This window comes from Entelurus aequoreus, linkage group LG08 (assembly GCF_033978785.1).
Source record: "Entelurus aequoreus isolate RoL-2023_Sb linkage group LG08, RoL_Eaeq_v1.1, whole genome shotgun sequence".
NCBI classification, from domain to species: domain Eukaryota; kingdom Metazoa; phylum Chordata; class Actinopteri; order Syngnathiformes; family Syngnathidae; genus Entelurus; species Entelurus aequoreus.
The window spans coordinates 35777064-35798608 of NC_084738.1; the positions used below are offsets into that span (position 1 = coordinate 35777064).

Here is a 21545-nt window from a genome sequence, read left to right on the forward strand (position 1 = left end):
GTGACCCCAAGAATAGATATTGAATCGAATAGTGGGACACCCAAAGATTCACAGCCCTAATATATATACACACACACATATATACAGATATATACATATAATGTATATACATATATACAGTATATATATATAAAATCGTTATTGTCTCAAATACATACCTCTTTCTAAAATATACCAGTATAATTCATATTAATACAGATATAATTATTGACACTAGACAATACTGCAGATAAACTACCAATAAATTATAGATATACCGCTACCTAACAAGCCTATTATCATCACCTAGCGTTGGAACATAGCTTGGGCAGCAATCACATTAGATCCAGTGCATCTGAACTAGGTCTTCACAGAAAAGTGTGTGAGCACAAACTACAGTATGTCAGTAATGTGATGTGAACATGTAAACATAAGCAATAGTTTTAGCTCTCTCTAACAAGTGTTAACTTGTTTAATTGTGGGTAGCATTCCAGCTGAGACATGTCAAATACCAAGACTGCTAATGGCTTGAGCAACAGTAGTCTTTGAGGACCTCTGTACACCGCGTATTTCACCATTCCAAGCACTATATGGGTGCTCAACATCCATTGTTACATCTTTTTTTTTATATTACACCACAGATCATCAAGCTACAAATCACAGAAAAATATTCAGTAAAAAAAATTTTAATAAAAAAAAAATTAACTCATAACTCGAAAAATAAGATACACATTTATCAGTTTCTATTACATCCTTGTGTTCTCATATATTGTACTGCTGTATTGTGCTACAACCCCGCAGCGAGGGGGTTAAATTCTGTGCAGTGGGTGAACTCAAAAGAACCGGCCTTCACGTGGCTAAGCTGCTGTTGCTATGGAGGAGAGGCCAGACAGAAGTGAAAGAACTCTCTCTCTCTCCCACACTCACATTTTCTGTCTAGTTCTGCTGCACTGCACTCCTCTCTCTCTGGTTCTCATTCTGCCAGAAAGCTAGGAATAATGAGTACACAAAACTCACTCCTTCGCTCTGGGTTTCAAATATTCTTCTCTCTCTCTTTTACTTCAGCTCTATGAAACATCAATCTCTCCTCACTTAATGTCTTCCTCATTCTGTCCTGCTACATCCTTCTCTTGGCGTTTTTTCATCTTTATTATTCAGAAAGCAAGTCAGTGAGTTGAAACACAAGGCCAAGCAGAAACTGACAGTGTGCAAGTCTGAAAGAAGAGATCATTATCCCAGCAACAATTTCCGATAAAGTACATGGTGTGCAAATGTGAATAAGATCTTTGTTTGTGCTATCATACAATCCTGCTGCCTTATATAGTAACGCATTACGGAGTTGATAACAAACTTAGGTGAATGACCTCAAAGTCAAATAGTGTAAACAAGCATGACAGACAGGTAAAACAACATTCTCTCAGCCCTGACTTGGTCCAGCCAGGTAAGAACAAGACTACCTGACACGCTGATGGATTGTTCAACAAATGTGCACCTTTCACAAATCCAACCGATAAAGAGCTGATAGTGGCTGGAAAAGGTCAAGAAGGTGGAAAATAACTGAACCAACGTTATGTCACTCCATTAGGGTTACAGCACACATACAATTGTGCGAAGCCTGGAGAGCTTGATTTGTGAGATTAATGAATCTATGTTTCATTCATGTACTTGTCCCGGTTTCAAATAAAGATGTTTACATTACAAACATGATGAATCTTGTGAGTTAGTCTGCCTTGCAAGGTTTGTAAAAATAGACTAGACTCAATCTGTCTACTGTGTTATCGATCATTGACAACAATGCTCGTAACCATAAATGTAGATTCAAACCACTAAGGTTTGTGGCTTTACCAACTATGTTTACAGTAATATTACTACGGTTGTTTTGGCACTTTTGAAAAGTTTAAAGTAAGAAGACAATGTTGTCAAAACCATTCCCTGTTCTCACAATATCATCAACCTGCGGCCGCAAATAAGTTTTGAGTGTGCTAATGGGTGTCCCTGTTTTTGCCTACTGGAGAGCCCCCTTCTTAACATCCGCCCATAGTTTCAAAATAAGACCTTTAGTCTGTACAAAATGTGTAGGACTAATGTAGAAAAAACGAAGAAAGCGATCGAAAGAACGTTCGTCCAAGTAAGGAGTTGGTTTAGTTTAGGGCAAAGACGAAGGGAAAGGCCATAGTTATAAAAATACAAAGTTACCTGTTATATACCTTGATGCCATCAGTGTGTGTGAATGGGTGCATGTAATCTACAATGTAAAGCGCTTTTGGTATCATGCCAGGTATAGTAAAGCACTATATACATACAAAAAGACCATTGAGTGGCATGTTTTTATTTTGAAGGCCAGAATGAGACTACAGTATATGGCTCAGAGAATCCGGGTGTGTTGCATGGAAATGACGTTAAACAAATCGAAGTGCAGTGTAGAACAAGCCTTGCTTTATGAACCCACATACATGCAATATATGACAAAAGAAGAATTAAACAATTGCCTGATTATTGACGTAAAAGTGCCAATATGGAAGGAGAAATTATATAACCAGGTAAGCCTTGCAAAACTATACGCTATTGATTGATAAAACGCTATCCAGAAACGGCCATTGGGCATTCTTGTCTCATGACAGTAACATCCAGGCTGCAGCTGGACCCTTCTCCATTCTCATGGACCAAAATAACAATACATGTGCCAGGCTCATAGTTGGTTATTCTATTTTTAAAACAAACACTACATGTCTGTGCTGTGTAAACAAATGACTATAATGACAAAACAGTTATTGGTAACAGCAACGTATGTAAAGTATGCAGACGTCATTGAGTAAAAAGCAACAAAATGTCTGAAAAGATTATATTATCAGTGGGGACAAAGTGGGGAGACAAATGTGGATCAAGATGGCAGGTTATGGATTTGGATTCACCGATATTATGAGATTGTTCAGCAGCAGATATAAGTGTAGAGGATGAGGAAATGGGTAAATGGGAGGTAGAAGAGCAAGATGAGGCAGATGCTGTATTCCGTATGGATGTCAGTTGCTGGTGGTTATTTTCAACTTTTGCGCAAAAATGGGCATAAAAGTGTTTCACTGGGAGTTAGAATACGTGTAGGATGAAAGACAATCCGCTGTAGTGTTTTGTTTCCTCTTTAAGCAAAATAGTGCTTTGCTACTCCCCTCAGGTGAACTGATTAGGCTGGTGTAAAAGTTTAGCTACAGAAGTGCTTCTCAATTATCTTCTCATGACTTTCTACGACCCCCTCTGAATTAAATTACTATTGAGGATTTGATTGGCAACACTAAATTGACCCGAGTGTATGAATGTGAGTGTAAATGTAGTCTATCAGTGTTGGCCCTGCGATGAGGTGGCGACTTGTCCAGGGTGTACCCCGCCTACCGCCCGAATGCAGCTGAGATAGGCTCCAGCGACCCCCTGCCAGTCCGAAAGGGACAAGCGGTAGAAAATGGATGGATGGATGGATGGATTTGATATTTATTTATTTATCTGTACAATGCATTGTGTGAGTAACATTCTTTAAATATGCCGCTGACAACGATTCTTTTCATTCCTGTCACAAACTTCTCCATCTCTCCGCGTGTTCTTGTGTACTTAAAACTACTACTGGGTAGAACAGGGACCCTGTTGATAAACTCAAGCATTTCTGTCGCCTAGCTACAGGCTTGTGTATTGTTCTAACATAATTACTAGGGCATAAAAACAAATGATAAAAATCTTCTCTGCCCCTGGATATCCCCCTGACTCTTCAGGGGGGTTCCGACCCACTGTTTGAGAAACATTGAGCTATAGTTGCTACATTGTTCGGCAAGTGTCAAAACATGTCTGTAAATACTGCCTTTCTAGACACTTTAAAGGGGAATTGCACTATTTTTGGAATTTTGCCTATCGTTCACAATCATTATGATAGACATGACGATGGATGGATTTTCTTTTTTAATGCATTCTACAAACCCCGTTTCCATATGAGTTGGGAAAGTGTGTTAGATGTAAATATAAACGGAATACAATGATTTGCAAATCCTTTTCAACCCATATTCAATTGAATGCACTACAAAGACAAGATATATAAACTTTATTTTTTTTTGCAAATAATAATTAACATAGAATTTCATGGCTGCAACACGTGCCAAAGTAGTTGGGAAAGGGCATGTTCACCACTGTGTTACATGGCCTTTCCTTTTAACAACACTCAGTAAACGTTTGGGAACTGAGGAGACACATTTTTTAAGCTTCTCAGGTGGAATTCTTTCCCATTATTGCTTGATGTACAGCTTATGTTGTTCAACGGGGTCTCCGTTGTGGTATTTTAGGCTTCATAATGCGCCAAACATTTTCAATGGGAGACAGGTCTGGACTACAGTCAGGCCAGTCTAGTACCCGCACTCTTTTACTATGAAGCCCCGTTGATGTAACACGTGGCTTGGCATTGTCTTGCTGAAATAAGCAGGGGCGTCCATGGTAACGTTGCTTGGATGGCAACATACGTTGCTCTAAAACCTGTATGTACCTTTCAGCATTAAAGGCGCCTTCACAGATGTGTAAGTTACCCATGTCTTGGGCACTAATACACCCCCATACCATCACAGATACTGGCTTTTCAACTTTGCGCCTATAACAATCCGGATGGTTCTTTTTCTCTTTGGTCCGGACGACACGACGTCCACAGTTTCCAAAAACAATTTGAAATGTGGACTCGTCAGACCACAGAACACTTTTCCACTTTGTATCAGTCCATCTTAGATGAGCTCAGGCCCAGCGAAGCCGACGCCGTTTCTGGGTGTTTTTGATAAACGGTTTTCGCCTGGCATAGGAGAGTTTTAACTTGCACTTACAGATGTAGCGACCAACTGTAGTTACTGACAGTGGGTTTCTGAAGTGTTCCTGAGCCCATGTGGTGGTATCCTTTACACACTGATGTCGCTTGTTGATACAGTACAGCCTGAGGGATCGAAGGTCACAGGCTTAGCTGCTTACGTGCAGTGACGTGTTGTCACGTGTTGCTGGCATCAAATTCTATAGTTAATGATTATTTGCAAAAAAAAAAATGTTTTATCAGTTTGAACATCAAATATTTGTAGCATATTCAACTGAATATGGGTTGAAAATTATTTGCAAATCATTGTATTCCGTTTATATTTTCATCTAACACAATTTCCCAACTCATATGGAAACGGGGTTTGTAAATTTTAAATAAACGTAAATAAAAGTCCGCTTACAGCAGAGCCAATGGGAGCTCCTCTATTTTGCCCATAAAATCCACAAAATAACCATTAAAAAAATGCAAAAATGTAAATGGAGTATTCTCAATTAACATTTCATGACTTAAATACTAACCAAGTATTAGTAATATTGTTATTATAAGCGCTAACACAGACAAACTATTTATAGCGGCAATGTGATCACGTCCGTGTGTGCCTATGTTTACATCCACAATTGGTCTGCTGTTTCCTCGATTCCTTGCTCCCTGTAAGTTTATTCTTATTCTCATGCATGTCACCTGGACAGAAGACGTCTGAGTAGGTATTCCGACAAGTTGGTACACTTTGACAGCCATTTAGGACCCGAAACTGGCGAAGACGACACGAAAAGACGCTTGGTCCTACCACAGCCGCAAAAAAAAAACTGTACAGGCCAGTCAGAGGGTACTACATTAGTACACAAGATTTAGGATTTGACATTTGGAGTAGATAGGGAAATCAATAACTATGTTTACCTGCACACATCAGTCAAATTCCTGTTCATATGTGGTTTACAATACTCCGTTAAGTTCCAGTTTTGGGAGTTTCTCAACAAGGAGGAGAATGGTGCATGCTAATAGCTAACTGTTACTGGTCAAAGTCGGCTGGTAAAATGGATAGCCTAGCTTTCTGCAGAACTTACAGCGTGTGGTCAGTAACGTTTTAATGTGTATGAATGATATTTGCTTTGGCTTTTATGGTTATGAAGCCCCTCCGAGGCGTAGGACAAAAAAAATTGCTGAATGCTCCTGTTGTGTCAACAATTTGTTTGATACTAGACTAGTCTTGTATAAACAGTGAGTTAAAAACTGTATATTTTGATGGCTTGACTATTTGAAAACAAACTTTGCAAACAGACACCAGTAATTATTTTTAATGCATTCATTGGTTACAAGTCAGTGATGTTGTCTAAATTAAATACGGGAATTCCATTCTTACTTACCCTAAACAAAGTTTGATGAAGCACACTATTGTTCTTCTCACGCACAAATATATTTGCATATTAAATATTTGTAGCAACTTCTAATAGGGTAGATATTTTTGCATGTGTCGCAATCCCATTCTAATGATAAATCAAATTAAGTGTATAAACTGTGGATATATGCCAGATGTTTCTGGTTTCCAATTGAATGGTCTAAGTGCATTTGTCCCATCTTAAAGTCAAACATGATCTGATCATGGTGTTTGGATTGGTTTTACCCAATATAATAGTTAATATTTAGATCCAGCATTAGCCAGCTAACGTAAGCTTTGAGACTTAGTCTGTTCTGAATGCTGTATTTTCCTAACTCCATTGTTGGTTACGTTTTAGATTTAGAGGAAATCATGATTCTATAATGCAAAATTCACCACAGCAGTGTGATTACAATAGAAAGTGTGTATAGCATAGTACACCAACAGCTGTTCCATAGTACGGCCCAAAGTATTCCCAGGGTTATCCTGTGAACCTATAGGAGACTTTATGGCTGCCTTATGTAGTGCTGTGATGTGTTGGAGCTTTAGTGCTCTGTGTGCGTGCATGTGTGAGAGCGAGATGGGGGAGGGTACATCCAGCAAAGAAAGCAGGCAGGCAATTCTTCAGATTACATTATGTTTCCTTAGGCACCAGAAAACAAACCACAAACACCCAGGACAGCATTTAAGTTGATACACTAAAGCTTGGTTTATGCTGATTTGCAGTCAGCACGCAGTGCCTTCAGACGCAGTCATAAACTGTCAGTGTTCTCCGAGGAGTCAAATCAGTTCACAACCATGACACATGACACTGATTATTTCACTTATTAGCTCTCTAGTGAACAATGAACGGTGACTAAAGAGAGACAGAGAGCGTTGTTAGAGCTGGAACTAATCAACGTTACAAAAGTCACTTTTACTGCAAATTGTGATGCGAAATCAGAGAAGGTGTTCGCAAAAGGTAAGGTTTACGTCCTCTCAACGAGTTGTATACACAATAAAAAGTATGTACAAATAGCAAACCAATCACATGCCTAACAGTCCGCATCACTGCAATACAAGGCTTGATTTTTTCAAAGTAGAAGCATTAACCAAAATAACATCTTATAACCGTTTTGGGCGTACAGTAACGGTCATATGGCAATAACGCAGCTTAGTGAAATTGCTTTTGCAACTTTTTCTTTTACTTTAATAAAGTATCAAGGTCTATAGTTTGGGTTTTATACAACACTTCATACAGGAATACATAAACAAGGTTTTGTCATTTGCTAAATTTAATTTTTTACTGAGCAACACAAGATAACGTGTGGTAATAAACTCATTTGGTAATACTAAAACATTATTTTGCATCTTTATTTCATACTTTAATTCAGCTCATCTTCCATTGTATACAATAAAGCTATGGTTGTACTACGTTTAATATATTTGACTGTTGCGCGTTTAGAATAGCCTATGTAACTTGAGTTGTCTGACAAGCACAGTCCTGCACTGACTCTAAACTTGTTCCAGCTACAACATTTTTACCCTACGCTGCACAGTTTTAAAACTCCAAACCCAAATTACAGGATTATTCTGCCTTCATTTACTTGACTTGACTTAATTAATTTAGTTACCATTCACATTTATTTTCATGCTACAAGCTACCACTAGGAAAGAGAGCTGGACAGCAGGTCTGCAAGATTCCAGGGGAAAAGGTGAATGGATTTTGTAGGTTTAACTCTTTACAAATACATGAACAGTCCACAATTTTATAGTAAGTTTGTTATAACAGAGATAATGTAGAAAATATTAATATCAACTACAAATCAACATATAAATAATGGTTATGAATTCATTTGTGTTTAAGTTCAATAAGAATTTGAACTCCAATCAAATGGCGACTTAGTATTTGATGGCAAGCACAAAGGTGGGATGTTTCCTGTAGTAGTTGACCAGGATTGCACATATCAAAGTAGAAAAGTAAATGGAAGTCCCCTGAGAGGAGGAAGTCACAATAGCTATCCCACTACACTACTTAGTTATCACTGTTGAGTTCATAGGAGAAGATCCTTTCACATGTTTAAGAAGACCAGCTAGCCTTGATTAAAGTCGCAACAATCGAATGGTTTAGACCAAGGCTATTTAAATGGCAGCCTAGGGGCAAAATCCGGCCCTGACCGGCAATTCAAAATGTAATTAAAAACTTGGAAGAGACTAACATTTTTGCAGAAAACACCTGAAACTACTAGAGCGCTCCTGTTGTGTATAGAGGAACTTGGACCAGTGTAAATACAGCGGCAAATCCTTGACATTGACGTGTTCTCTTCGCAGTAGACACCTGTATTTTCCTCAAATTTGGAACTCTTACAAAAGAAATTAACCAAAAACAAAATTAAAAAATAATAGTGAAAGGAGAAGTCTGGACCCCCGGTCTTTAACTTTCTGAAAATGTGGCCCCTATAAAAATTAAGTTAAATAGCTCTGCCTTAGGCCCTGTCTACATTAAGCCGGATAACTCAAACGAATAATTATTTAGCCTAAACCCCGTGTCAGCCATACTAAACCATCGTTTAAGGTTCCCCTCCTTGGATTATTTTTACACGGGTAAGTGTGCAGTGTATTTCTTGAATCTCCGGCTCTTAGCTCTCTGTGGACTCATCGATCGTTTATAGACGGAGTTTTGAGAGGAAATGACGTCAGAAAGAACGCGCCCCACACAGGAAGTGACATCAGAAAGAACGCGCCACAGCCAGCTTCATAACAACCGGTTTCCACTCTGAGGTAACCACTAGAAAGATGGAGGCTAGTCATCCAGACATGCCCGTGTTTCTCCTTCTTCTACATGTACAGGCGCTTGTGGAAATCACACATGAACACCTTAAGAGAAGGAAACGCACGATTGCAGCTATTTCAAATACAACATATCTTAGACGGCAACATAGCAATGTTGAGCAACGGTTTTGGATAAGGCTTGGAAGAATGGCAGCCTTGTGGGATATGTTTTTCAACGAGTGTGTTGTGCCAAAGGAATGGCAAGAGAACTTTCGAATGTCCAGGTCAACTGTGATTCTACTTAGCGAAAAACATTGTCCATTTGTTGAAGGGGAAACAACGAGAATGCGGGATCCCGTCCGTAGCTGTGATAAAAAAGGTAGCGTGTACTTTGTATTACCTGGCCGACGAGGGAAGACTACGGAAAACAGCAAATGCATTTGGACTGGCAAAGCAGACTGTATCAGTAATTGTCCGCGATGTATGTCGAATGACTACTTAACGTCTAGTTTTGTACTCCATAACTACTATGAAGCCATGAAGTGGTTGTGGCCGTCAAGTACGACTGCCAATTTCAGCCTCCAAGCACAGGCAGGATTGCATAAATGGACAATGAAGGTGAAGGTAAAAGAGTGATGAGTGTTCTGACCAGATATCTAGATCCCTAGATTGATTGTTGTAAAATGTTCTTTATCACATTGTTTACTTTCACACGCCCATTAAAGATATGATTCAAGTATGATGGCGCAGGTGTGATTCACTACAACAGGTCTAGTCTAACAGCTGCTGATGGTGAGGCAAGCAAGGTTTACTGTTAAAAGAAATGTGGCAATAGGCTACATTGAAATACTTCACATACCAAACTGCCGGGTAAGGATACACTTCCAGGTCAGAGGTGACTATGACGTAATATATATGCGCGTCTGCCATTTTCCGCACATGCGTACTAGGTCGTGTTGCGCCGGCGGACGGAGGGGCGAGGTTGTCTTCAACGATGGCATTGTGTGTGTGTGTGTGTGTGTGTGTGTGTGTGTGTGTGTGTGTGTGTGTGTGTGTGTGTGTGTGTGTGTGTGTGTGTGTGTGTGTGTGTGTGTGTGTGTGTGTGTGTGGACAGGGATAAGGTCAGGCCTTAGACGAAGCATGTGGTCGATACAAGTTTTCTCTGTAAATAAAAATTAAAGAATGTAACAGCAGACATCAAGGCATTGTTGACAATACGGAAACTCACTCTACAAATGTTTTTTAAAAGCATATTCAAATATTATGTGTCTAATAACGGTTATATTCTAGTACAATGTGGCTATGCAACACACTAAAGACATGATTTACTTGCACACTCTGCTAGCTGATTGCTAGTAGCAAATTCCTTTCAGGCCTCAATTGACAGAGAGACTGCAATACCATATTAAACCAATACAAACAGAGACATAAAATACAACAAAATTGGCAAAATCTCCTAACAAAAATGGTCAAATACTTGTAGTCAATGCAAATGTCCGCTGTCCCTTATAAAACCAAATTACAAGTTTTCCTCACATACTTCAACATCCTTTACTCTATTAGTTTCTGCAGACTTGTATGTTAATGTTTTTGACAAAAAGTTTTGGACAATTACAAACCCTGTTTCCATATGAGTTGGGAAATTGTGTTAGATGTAAATATAAACGGAATACAATGATTTGCAAATCATTTTCAACCCATATTCAGTTGAATATGCTACAAAGACAACACATTTGGTGTTCAAACTGATAAACTTTTTTTTTTGTGTGCAAATAATTAACTTTAGAATTTGATGCCAGCAACACGTGACAAAGATGACAAAGAAGTTGGGAAAGGTGGCAATAAATACTGATAAAGTTGAGGAATGCTCATCAAACACTTATTTGGAACATCCCACAGGTGAACAGGCAAATTGGGAACAGGTGGGTGCCTTGATTGGGTATAAAAGTAGATTCCATGAAATGCTCAGACATTTTCAAACAAGGATGGGGCGAGGGTCACCACTTTGTCAACAAATGCGTGAGCAAATTGTTCAACAGTTTAAGAAAAACCTCTCTCAACCAGCTATTGCAAGGAATTTAGGGATTTCACCATCTACGGTCCGTAATATCATCAAAGGGTTCAGAGAATCTGGAGAAATCACTGCACGTAAGCAGCTGAGCCTGTGACCTTCGATCCCTCAGGCTGTACTGCATCAACAAGCGACATCAGTGTGTAAAGGATAGCACCACATGGGCTCAGGAACACTTCAGAAACCCACTGTCAGTAACTACAGTTGTTCGCTACATCTGTAAGTGCAAGTTAAAACTCTCCTATGTAAGGCGAAAACCGTTTATCAACAACACCCAGAAACGCTGTCGGCTTCGCTGGGCCTGAGCTCATCTAAGATGGACTGATACAAAGTGGAAAAGTGTTCTGTGGTCTAACGAGTCCACATTTCAAATTGTTTTTGGAAACTGTGGACGTCGTGTCGTCCGGACCAAAGAGGAAAAGAACCATCCGGATTGTTATAGGCGCAAAGTTGAAAAGCCAGCATCTGTGATGGTATGGGGGTGTATTAGTGCCCAAGACATGGGTAACTTACACATCTGTGAAGGCGCCATTAATGCTGATAGGTACATACAGATTTTGGAGCAACATATGTTGCCATCCAAGCAACGTTACCATGGACGCCCCTGCTTATTTCAGCAAGACAATGCCAAGCCACATGTTACATCAACGTGGCTTCATAGTAAAAGAGTGCGGGTACTAGACTGGCCTGCCTGTAGTCCAGACTTGTCTCCCATTGATAATGTGTGGCGCATTATGAAGCCTAAAATACCACAACGGAGACCCCCGGACTGTTGAACAGCTTAAGCTGTACATCAAGCAAGAATGGGAAAGAATTCCACTTGAGAAGCTTAAAAAATGTGTTTCCTCAGTTCCCGAACGAGTGTTGTTAAAAGGAAAGGCCATGTAACACAGTGGTGAACATGCCCTTTCCCAACTACTTTGGCACGCCATGAAATTCTAAGTTAATTATTATTTGCAAAAAATAAAATAAAGTTTATGAGTTTGAACATCAAATATCTTGTCTGTGTAGTGCATTCAATTGAATATGGGTTGAAAAGGATTTGCAAATCATTGTATTCCGTTTATATTTACATCTAACACAATTTCCCAACTCATATGGAAACGGGGTTTGTATTTGCCACTCTGCCACGTGTTCTTCAAACAAAGCTGCATTCACATACAGGCTCATACGCGTTGTAGAAATGTTTCTACTCAGCTCCACTGCACCCTGCATGGAATTTGTAAGTGGAAGGTTCTCTTCTAATCCTGTGCTGGCATTTTTTGCTGATTAGCCATTGAGATGAACCTTGGTCCATGGCCGTAAAAGCCAATTTGCAGCATAGCTACTGTACACACGCAACCATACAAAGAGTACTGTTATGGAAAAACAAAAGATGCAACAGGCAACAGCCCAGACAATCCCCTCTTTTCATTCACTGTGAAACTAGAGGATTATGACAGTTGGTAGTTAGTGGAGTATGTGAGTTTGAGAGAACCTTTAACGGTGGAATTATTCTAAAGTTGCTTTGTTTATTTATATAGCTTCCCTTGTTATTTGATTAATGCAGCACCCAATCTTTCTTTTGCTGAAACCCCTGTTTGTTTATTCACAAAATTAGTAGGAAGATCATTCAAGTCCTGTCATAAAAGGTTGGGTTGTAAGTGATGATAAAGATTATGTGATAAAATTATCATACGGTATATTATGTTAGAACTCAACACAGTAAATGACATTCAGATTGTACCACTGTGTAAAATGGTTTACAACATACAACATTATTTCCAGCAAACACTATATAAACAAAAGTACAGGGCTCACTCCACATCAATGGAAAGAATCCCATCTTTTCATGCTGTGGTAATGGCTACAACACTCCTGGGAAGTCTTTCTACAATAGTTTGCATCACAGGGAATTTTGTTCATCTGCTTGTGATGTCAAACATCCCTGATGTTGAACAGGGTCCAACTTGCAAGTTCTGTTCTAGTTCATCCCATTATCATGTGTGATGCCTCCTTCCCGCTACATAGCACTCTACTTGGTAGAAATGACCAAATTGAATATCCATTCTTGTGTTGCTGTGCCTGATCTCTGGACACTGCAGTATCATACCAGCTTTGTGGTTTTGCTGCAGCAGTCCGCGTTTTGTAGCCTTCATCCTTTTCCTGAGTTACCCCAGAAGGTCAAGTTAATTTCATTTTCTACATAGCACCACAACACAACATAATTAATTTTAGGATTCATTTTAATAGACTAGCAGAGCTGCCAACATTTGGTGTTTTCAACCTGTTCATTTCAATAAAGAGATTGTCCATTAACTACATCCTCATTATCCTTTCAATGCCCCTATATCAACACAAAAACATCACAATCTGGGAGTTGATACGTCTAATCGTAGAACTCATTAAGTTAGCATCTCTGTAACAGGTCTATACTTGGTGCTTTTATTAAACAGATTATAAACCTTATTTTAAAATCTCATTTACATACCGGCACTCGCAGAAGTCACTGCATGTCTCAATATACTATGATTATAAATGACACTAATTTATTTTAATGCAGCCATATTCTTGTCACAACCAGCCTATCTGACCAGAGACCCTTGACAAAGGCCTGACAGCTTGGCTTGACACACTTCTTCTAATCTAATCTCCAATCCCCCTGCACTGTATTCACTAAGATAGTTAAACCCATTGCTAATGAGACTGTGCCCCATTGTATAGAATCAAACCAGAACACTATTCATTGTCTAAATCACATCACACAGAGAAACCAATTCTACAAGGGAATTAAGGAAGCTTGGAGTGCATTTGTTGGACGACACAAACAAGTGGTGAACAACTACTATATTGCACAAATGAAGGAACGTGGCAGACTGGCATACCAAAGCCTCGACCGACGTCTCCTGGAGCATATAGCAGCAATCAAACTGGTAAAATTAAATCATACTTAGTCAAGAACCACCACATTAGGTAAATGAGAAAAAATGAACATTTAAACATACATCAGTGCTTTAAAAGTAACAAGCAAAGCTTTGACACAAAAAACGTAAGTACTAAGTCAACACAGACCTAAGCCAAGGTCTAAAAATGCATACCATGTGAAACAACCTAGGACCTTAAACACCAAGATGGTAAAATTTCATCCTGAGACAAGCCTAGTGAACAAACTGTAATAGGATCCCACACAAGCGTAACAAATTACAGCCTCATCTATTGACATTTTACACTGTGAAACTATATATCATTTGAACATACTGTACAAAATGGATGTTCCATGTCATATTACAATTTCTGCCAAATAAACAATCTGGATCAAATGTGGGTTAAACTTGATTTGACATTACAACTTTGGACAATGCAAATATATACAACAATGTTACCTTTTTTATAGTGTGAGATTCTCCAACTCCTGCTTGTACTATTAAAGTGGGAAGCTAAACAACCAGTGACAATACATTTACAAAGCATTTCTATCCACCACCAAAACACTTTTTAGTTTTAGGCCACACCTTCCTGATTTGCTTCAAAACAACCAGTGGCCATGTATTTACAGAGCATCTGCACTGGCCACCAAAACACATACTTCACTTACAGGCCACACCTACCGGTTGAGAAAATGAAGTGTGTGAACTCAATGTTGAGAGCAGATGACCGTCTATAAAAATGTCTAATAAGATTGTGATATGTTTTTAGTAAAATACTGGTCCTAAAAAAAATGACATGATTTTTGCTGCCAATAACAACCAATTGTTCAACAATTAATGTTTTAAATAGTCGACTGATCAAAACAAACCATTCCCAAAAATCTGTTTGCTGTTTGGTTATGTCCATTTGTAATTTAAATACAACTCATGGGCCAAAAGATACAATTTCACCTGTACCATGACAAATGTAAATAATACCATAATGTTATCTAAGTAAATGGCTAGCTGTATCAATATAAAACAAAATAATACAATAGGCCTCTACAATTTCAAATGCAAAATGACTTTCAACGAATATTTATTCAACAGTTAAAAATGTTTTTAACATACATTCACTAACTTGTCAAGGACAATGTCTTTTTTTTTAAGAACACAGTTTAAAAGCTTGTGTGCATCATGAATAACAGAAGGTTGTAGGCTTCACTACTCATTTGCCACTGCCATTTTTCATATCAAAACAGAGGATGGAAGGGGGGAAAAGAAAACTGCAAATTAACCAGCGGGTGTGCACTACATACAGATTGGTGTGGAGGTGGATTACAATGAGACGTTTGAAACGTGAGACCTCTAACAGCCCGCATACATATAGTCTGTTTTTTGAGTTTCAAAAACTCCAGCTTCAGCGTTTGTACAAGTAGAACTACAATTTTTGGGTTGGGTCATAAGAAATATGCGACATTATCTTATATATCAACAGAACAAGAAGTTATTTATGTTAAGTTAAAGTTAAAGTACCAATGATTGTCACACACACGTGAGGTGTGGCGAAATTATTCTCTGCATTTGACCCATCACCCTTGATCACCCCCTGGGAGGTGAGGGGAGCAGTGAGCAGCAGCGGTGTATAAGTGTTGTTTCATTTCATACAGCAGCAGACCCTTGCATGTACGTCTTAGAACACACACGGTTGAATTAAAAAAAATCTTCATGTCTACGCTCCATGTAAGTGTGCTGATTTGAAAGATAATGTAAACGTCATTCTACATGTAATATATCAATGTATTGATAAACAAAGGTGTTATAATGCCACCAAGTCAGCTGGGGCTGCTTTTCCAGGCAAAATATGCTTGACAAGCGGTGAATGTCTTTCCATGTGGACAGAGATTGTTTTGAAAATACATATATTCAGTGGCCCTAATTTAGCTATCAGCTTTAAAATTCAGCTTGAGATATTTTAGGCATTTGCTAGCTAACAAAACAAAGAGGACTACTGTACTTCATTCAGAAATATCTATTTATGAACTGTGCAGCGCATTAGGCTGCTACACAAATAACTATTACTAAACTTGTGTCCATTCCAAAGCAAGGACAGGTGACACTTAAAAAACACAAAGTATCAACTTTTTTTATGTCAACAAAGGACAGTCAAAATAACAACAATAAAAAAAACTAAGAAAGACCATCACTATGTAGTTTCCTCAAATATAAAAGAGCATTTTGTAATGATGTGTTTATAAAGATAAAAGTTTAGCTGGCGGACTTTGGCTGAAATTATATTTAAAAAATCAGTTTCTACGTTTTTAGCTAGCTAGGCAACAAGCTAACTCCTGTCCCGTACGACATGTAGTTGTTTTAAATTATTACGCATGAAAATTAAGCAAGGTTTTGTTGTTTTTAGGGTGAAAATGCTCCTATTGTATCGATATTTTTGCTCGAGGTGCTACAGTGGCCACAGCCATTTTTGTCTCCCTATTGCCTGCCCGTCACTGGTCCCGCTGACTTGCACGTTTCCATCGAGAAAAACACAAGCGACTAAAACAAATTTGTCTGTGACAAATGTTATTATCGATTTTTGACGACAACATCGACTTATCATTGCACCCTAAGTGTGAACATAAGTTAACGTTAAAACAAGGCGTTGACTAAATCAAATTAGACTAACTCGTCTGATCGCAGCAGGACTACATAAGATGAAAAGTTATCAGTAGAAAGTAGGGTTGTCCCGATACCAATATTTTGGTACCGGTACCAAATGTATTTTGATACTTTTCAAAATAAAGGGTACCACAAAAAATGTCATTATTGGTTATATTTTAACAGAACATCTAATGATACAATAAACATATGATTCTTATTGCAATTATAGAAACATTTTGGCATTAAATAACATAGTGAACATACTAGACAACTTATCTTTTATTAGTAAGTAAGCAAACAGGTTACAAAGGCTCCTAATTTGGCTGCCAACGTATGCAATAACATATTGTGTCATTCCTGATTGTATTATTTTGTCAAAATTATGAAGGAAAAGCTGTAGAAAATGGACGTATTATTAATCTATTTCATTTACTGTTAAGGCTGGTTACTTTCTGTTGTAACATGTTATATCTACACTTATGTTAAAATGAAATAATCCCTTTGTTTTCTGTTGTTTGGATACTTTACATTAGTTTTGGGTGATACCACAAATTTGGGTATCAACCCAATACAAAGTAGTTACAAGGGCATACATTGGTCATAATTAAAGTCCTACTGTGTTTATAAACAATAAAAAAGACAGAGTTTTTGTGTTAATAAAAAATATAAATGTAATCAGTGTAGTATCGACTAGATATGGCTCTTGGTATCATTACAATCGATATTTGTATAGATCTACCCATGTGTTTACATTCAGGAGCGCTCGCTTGATGTTAATGGTTAGCTATTGTATCCTCCTACAGTGCGTAGGGAAGCATGTTTAGCTAATACTCCTCCTGCAGGGATGATATTTGTAAAAAACAAAGTTAAATATAAAGTTAAAGTACCCATGATTGTCACACACACACTAGGTGTGGCAAAATTATTTGTCACCATAGCGGCAAGGAATATGATTTAGAAGTAGCTAAAAGACTGTGTGGACGGACATTAGTCGATACTGTCTAGCTACTAGCTATCTATGTTTTAAAGCACTGTTTGCAGAGCGGCGCTTCAATGTTTATAGCTCCACCTTTATCGTTATTTTAAAGCCAAAATATATCCATTCTCCATTTTCAGTTGGCCTAGTCAGTAAGGAGTGCAAATGTGTGGAACTCAGTACCTGAGGATGTTAAACTGGTCACAACATACAAGGCCTTCACAAAAAAATTTAAAATGTGGCATATCAATGCTGACAGCTGCCCGCACTAAAAAATTAGCCTGTTTTGATGCTATGTAAAATGTTATGTTGTGATGTTGTATTTTATTTTTTATTATATCGTTAATGTATTGTGTGCTTGTTTTCTTTTCCTCTCGTTTTCTTTTCCTTTGAAATTGATTATACTGCCTTTTTTACATCACAGCCAGGGGACTACAGATGAAAACTACTCTTCTGGCTAATTCTGGCTATTATAACCATGTGTAGTCATGTGTTTTTATGAAATTGCATTGTCCCATTTGAAACAAACTAATCTTAATTTTAATCTTTCTTAACAATGTTTCTGCTTCAATTGATCTGTGCGTGTGTTGATGTTGACTCGCGACAAGCACCTCGGCGCACCACAAAAAAAGAACCGTTATTTTTCAATGGCATTCATTATCACCTCGGTACTTTATTAACAAATCATACAACCGTAGTGGAAAGTGACAGTGTAAATATTATACTATGATGTCTAGATTTAAGAGGAACACCTCCCAATCATTACAAAAATATATGCATGAAATGTAAAATTATGAAAACAAACTCAAACATTTTAAAAAACACAACCTTCTTGACCTCTAAATTGCATTAATTGTTTAAAAAAAGGCACACATGACTACTCGTATGTGCACAGGCAGGCATCATACAAAAGAGTCTGTTACCAATCGTAGGTAAATACCCATATACTGCATCTAGAAAAAGATGGACTCGGAACAAAAGAAACCAGAGAGCAGGCGTGTACAGTGAGACACAACCGTGCATTCACCAGCCAAGGCTTGCCAGGGCAAATATTTCATTGTTTGCTGGTTTTGGCATGTTAACACAATATGAAAATACCTCCTGTTAGACAAAGACAATAAAACTGACACATAGCCAAGAACTCCTCCACAGAGGACTTGCATGTTCCAAAACGCCAAATTGATGGAGTAACGTGGTGTCACGAAAGAGGTCTTAAAATTGAAGACAAATTTAAGCCAACAACCAACTAACTGTCCATTGTTCAGCCTGCAGCAAGACAGTTTGATGTTTTTATGAGTCCAAGCATTCCTGCGTCCCTGTCCAAGTCCCAAAGGGGGGGTTTTGTCCGCCAAAATAACATTTGCAGACGAGCGGAGGGTTGCAGTCTGACATTACGCTCAAATAACGTGACATCTACAACATTTAGGTGTCCTCCGCCCCATTAAAAAGAAAAGTTGTTGCAAGGGCTAAATGGAGAAAGCCAACCCAACCCCTGTCAGCTGATTTGCATAACACAGCAGATTAAAGCATTCAGCTGCTCACTCGTCAAATTCCTTCACATGTTTGGCAAATGCAGCTGCTATTTGACCAAGATATGTTCCAACAAGTGTTTTATTGCACTTTCCTTGAAGTTTAATACTGAACAACACCAATGAACAGTCCTTACATGTTGACATCTACAGTATGTACTTTTTGATGCAGCACTAAAATGCGCATTGTAATGTTGCTGTCTAGACCAAGGTAGGTTTGTTTTTAATAACCCCCTACTGGCAGCTTGCCTAACCCCCATTGACTTGTTTTTTGAAGTCATCCGATATGCAAACTTCCACGCCACACAAGGCGATTATAAATATTGCAGTGACTCAAAGTGTTACAGGCACTTGACCGAGAGAGAAGTGAAAACAGGCACAAACTAGCGACATTAGAGCAGGTCCCCCCCCCCAAAAAAAATTGCTTTGCGTGTAACAAACAAGCAGGGAGGACAAAGTCAGCTTTATCCCTACCGTCAGGTCGAGACTGTCGCTATCCCTGTGGTTGACAGCTCGTATGACACCGGACCTCCACGGCCACCGAGCGATGTCGCCGATTTCAGGCGGCTCGTCCCCGCCGACACAGAGGAACCTCTTCCCGACCAGCTCCGGCCGAGCCTCGAATGCCATCATGGCCCTTTGCTGGTCAAAAAAACCCTCCCTCGGAAAGGAAAAAAAAAAAAAAGTTCCCAACTACGACGCCCTCACCGTTTTGTCATTTACGGCATTGAAACGGATCTTTAGGACTCCATCGATAGAAATAAAATTTAAAAAAATTAGCGTAGTTCGTTGCTAAAACGGGCGAAGGGCCCGGGGGATTTAAATGTGTAGCAGTCTCCACCCGCTCCAGCGTCAGTCTCTTTTCTCCTGGCTCAACCGCATCACAGCTACAATTCATGCTAGTGTTTATCCGCTGGATCCTAAGGCATTCACAAACCGCAACACGACCGTGTCCCTCCGCACAGTCGGCGCTAGTTCTTTCCAAAACTACAGCGCATTGGTGTGAGAAGCAACTTTTCCGGAGGTTAATTCGTGTCTTTATTAGGATAGATTTTTTTTGACACTCAGTCTATGTAACTGAAATGTTTTGCGTTTGAATTTTGTAAACAAATTACATCAAATTATGTGAATGTCGTCTGTCTATCTGTGTTGGCCCTGTGATGAGTGACGACTTGTCCAGGGTGTACCCCGTCTTCCGCCGGAATGCAGCTGAGATAGGCGCCGGCACCCCCTGCAACCCTGTAAGGGACAAGTGGTAGGAAATGAATGGATGGATGCTGACAATTTCCATGAATAAAAAGGTGACATGTGAGCAAAATGTGCATTTTAAAAATTAAGTTCGTTAAAATAGTGTTTTAAAATTCAGTGTAAAAATCTCTGTATTCTCAGTGAGAAAAAAATTCAGTTAATAAAAATTCAGTGCAGAAACTCAAGACCTATTTCCGGTAAATTAGGACTGAAGCAATCGATCCTGTCTCAGAACCAGCCAATGAGGTGCTTCAATCTTAATTTACTGGATGTGGGTCCTGAGTTTTGAACCAATGAATATTTCTGCACTGAATTATTTTAAACTGAATTTTCATACACTGATTTTTTTTTTTGCCCTGAATGTTTCTTCACCATTTTTTCCACTGAATATTTATTCACTGATTATTTACCGTTAATTTTAAAACACTGTATTTTGACAAACTGACATTCTAAACATGTTGCTCACAACTTGTTATTCACTGAAATTGCCAGCATATTTTGATGTAAAAAAAAAAGTTCAGTTCACAAAATTGTAACGCCAAAAAATTCAGTTACATGAATTTAGTGTCCAAAAAATGTTTGTGATTAATGTGATTACCGATCAATGATTCATATTCTGTTGCTTTGATTCATCATTTAATGTGTGTAACTAATTAAAACAATTCTAAAATCCGGACCGCATGGAATGCCTGGAACCTTATACTGTATATGTGGACATATGCAATAAAGCATGCATGAGATTGATCTGCGTGGCGGAAAACTATGTTGTTTTTATTTTAATAAATGCACACACGATAAAGGTGCATTTTCAATGTTGATGAAGTGCATTTATTAGTAAATCAGAATGAAGGTTATGGCAAGCAGAAAAATGTTTATATTAAACTATTTTCCCTAAAATACACAATGTGGCTACAAAGTGTGTTTTTTACTTGTTTAATCAAACAGACTAATTGATGGATTACTCAATTACTAAAAGAATCAATAGCTGCAACTCTGAAGTCGATAGTGCAAATAAATTAAACTAATTTACAAAATGTTAATGTTTGAAGTTGGGGGTCGAAATGGCACAGTAACTTAATAATATGGCACATTTTCCCCATCAATAGCAACAGACTCACAATACAGCGATTAGGTGTAAGAATTTATATATTGGAACAAAAATACATATTAGATACGACGGAATTAGAAGACAAAAAAAACTTGTATAGACTCACGCAGTTGAAAACATTTTGTACACTAAAGATGCTAGAA

At 38.4% G+C, this 21545-nt stretch overlaps 1 protein-coding gene across 1 annotated transcript in view; it reads right to left on the reverse strand.

The window, feature by feature from the left end:
* jmjd1cb (jumonji domain containing 1Cb) overlaps positions 1-19920 on the reverse strand; it is a 257366-nt gene extending 237446 nt beyond the window's left edge. Inside the window, exon 1 of the mRNA XM_062056388.1 lies at positions 19521-19920. Within this exon, the coding sequence (XP_061912372.1) occupies positions 19521-19679 (159 nt within the window). The 5' untranslated portion in view covers positions 19680-19920. The remainder of the gene's footprint in view (positions 1-19520) is intronic.
* Between the last annotated feature and the right edge of the window lie 1625 nt (positions 19921-21545).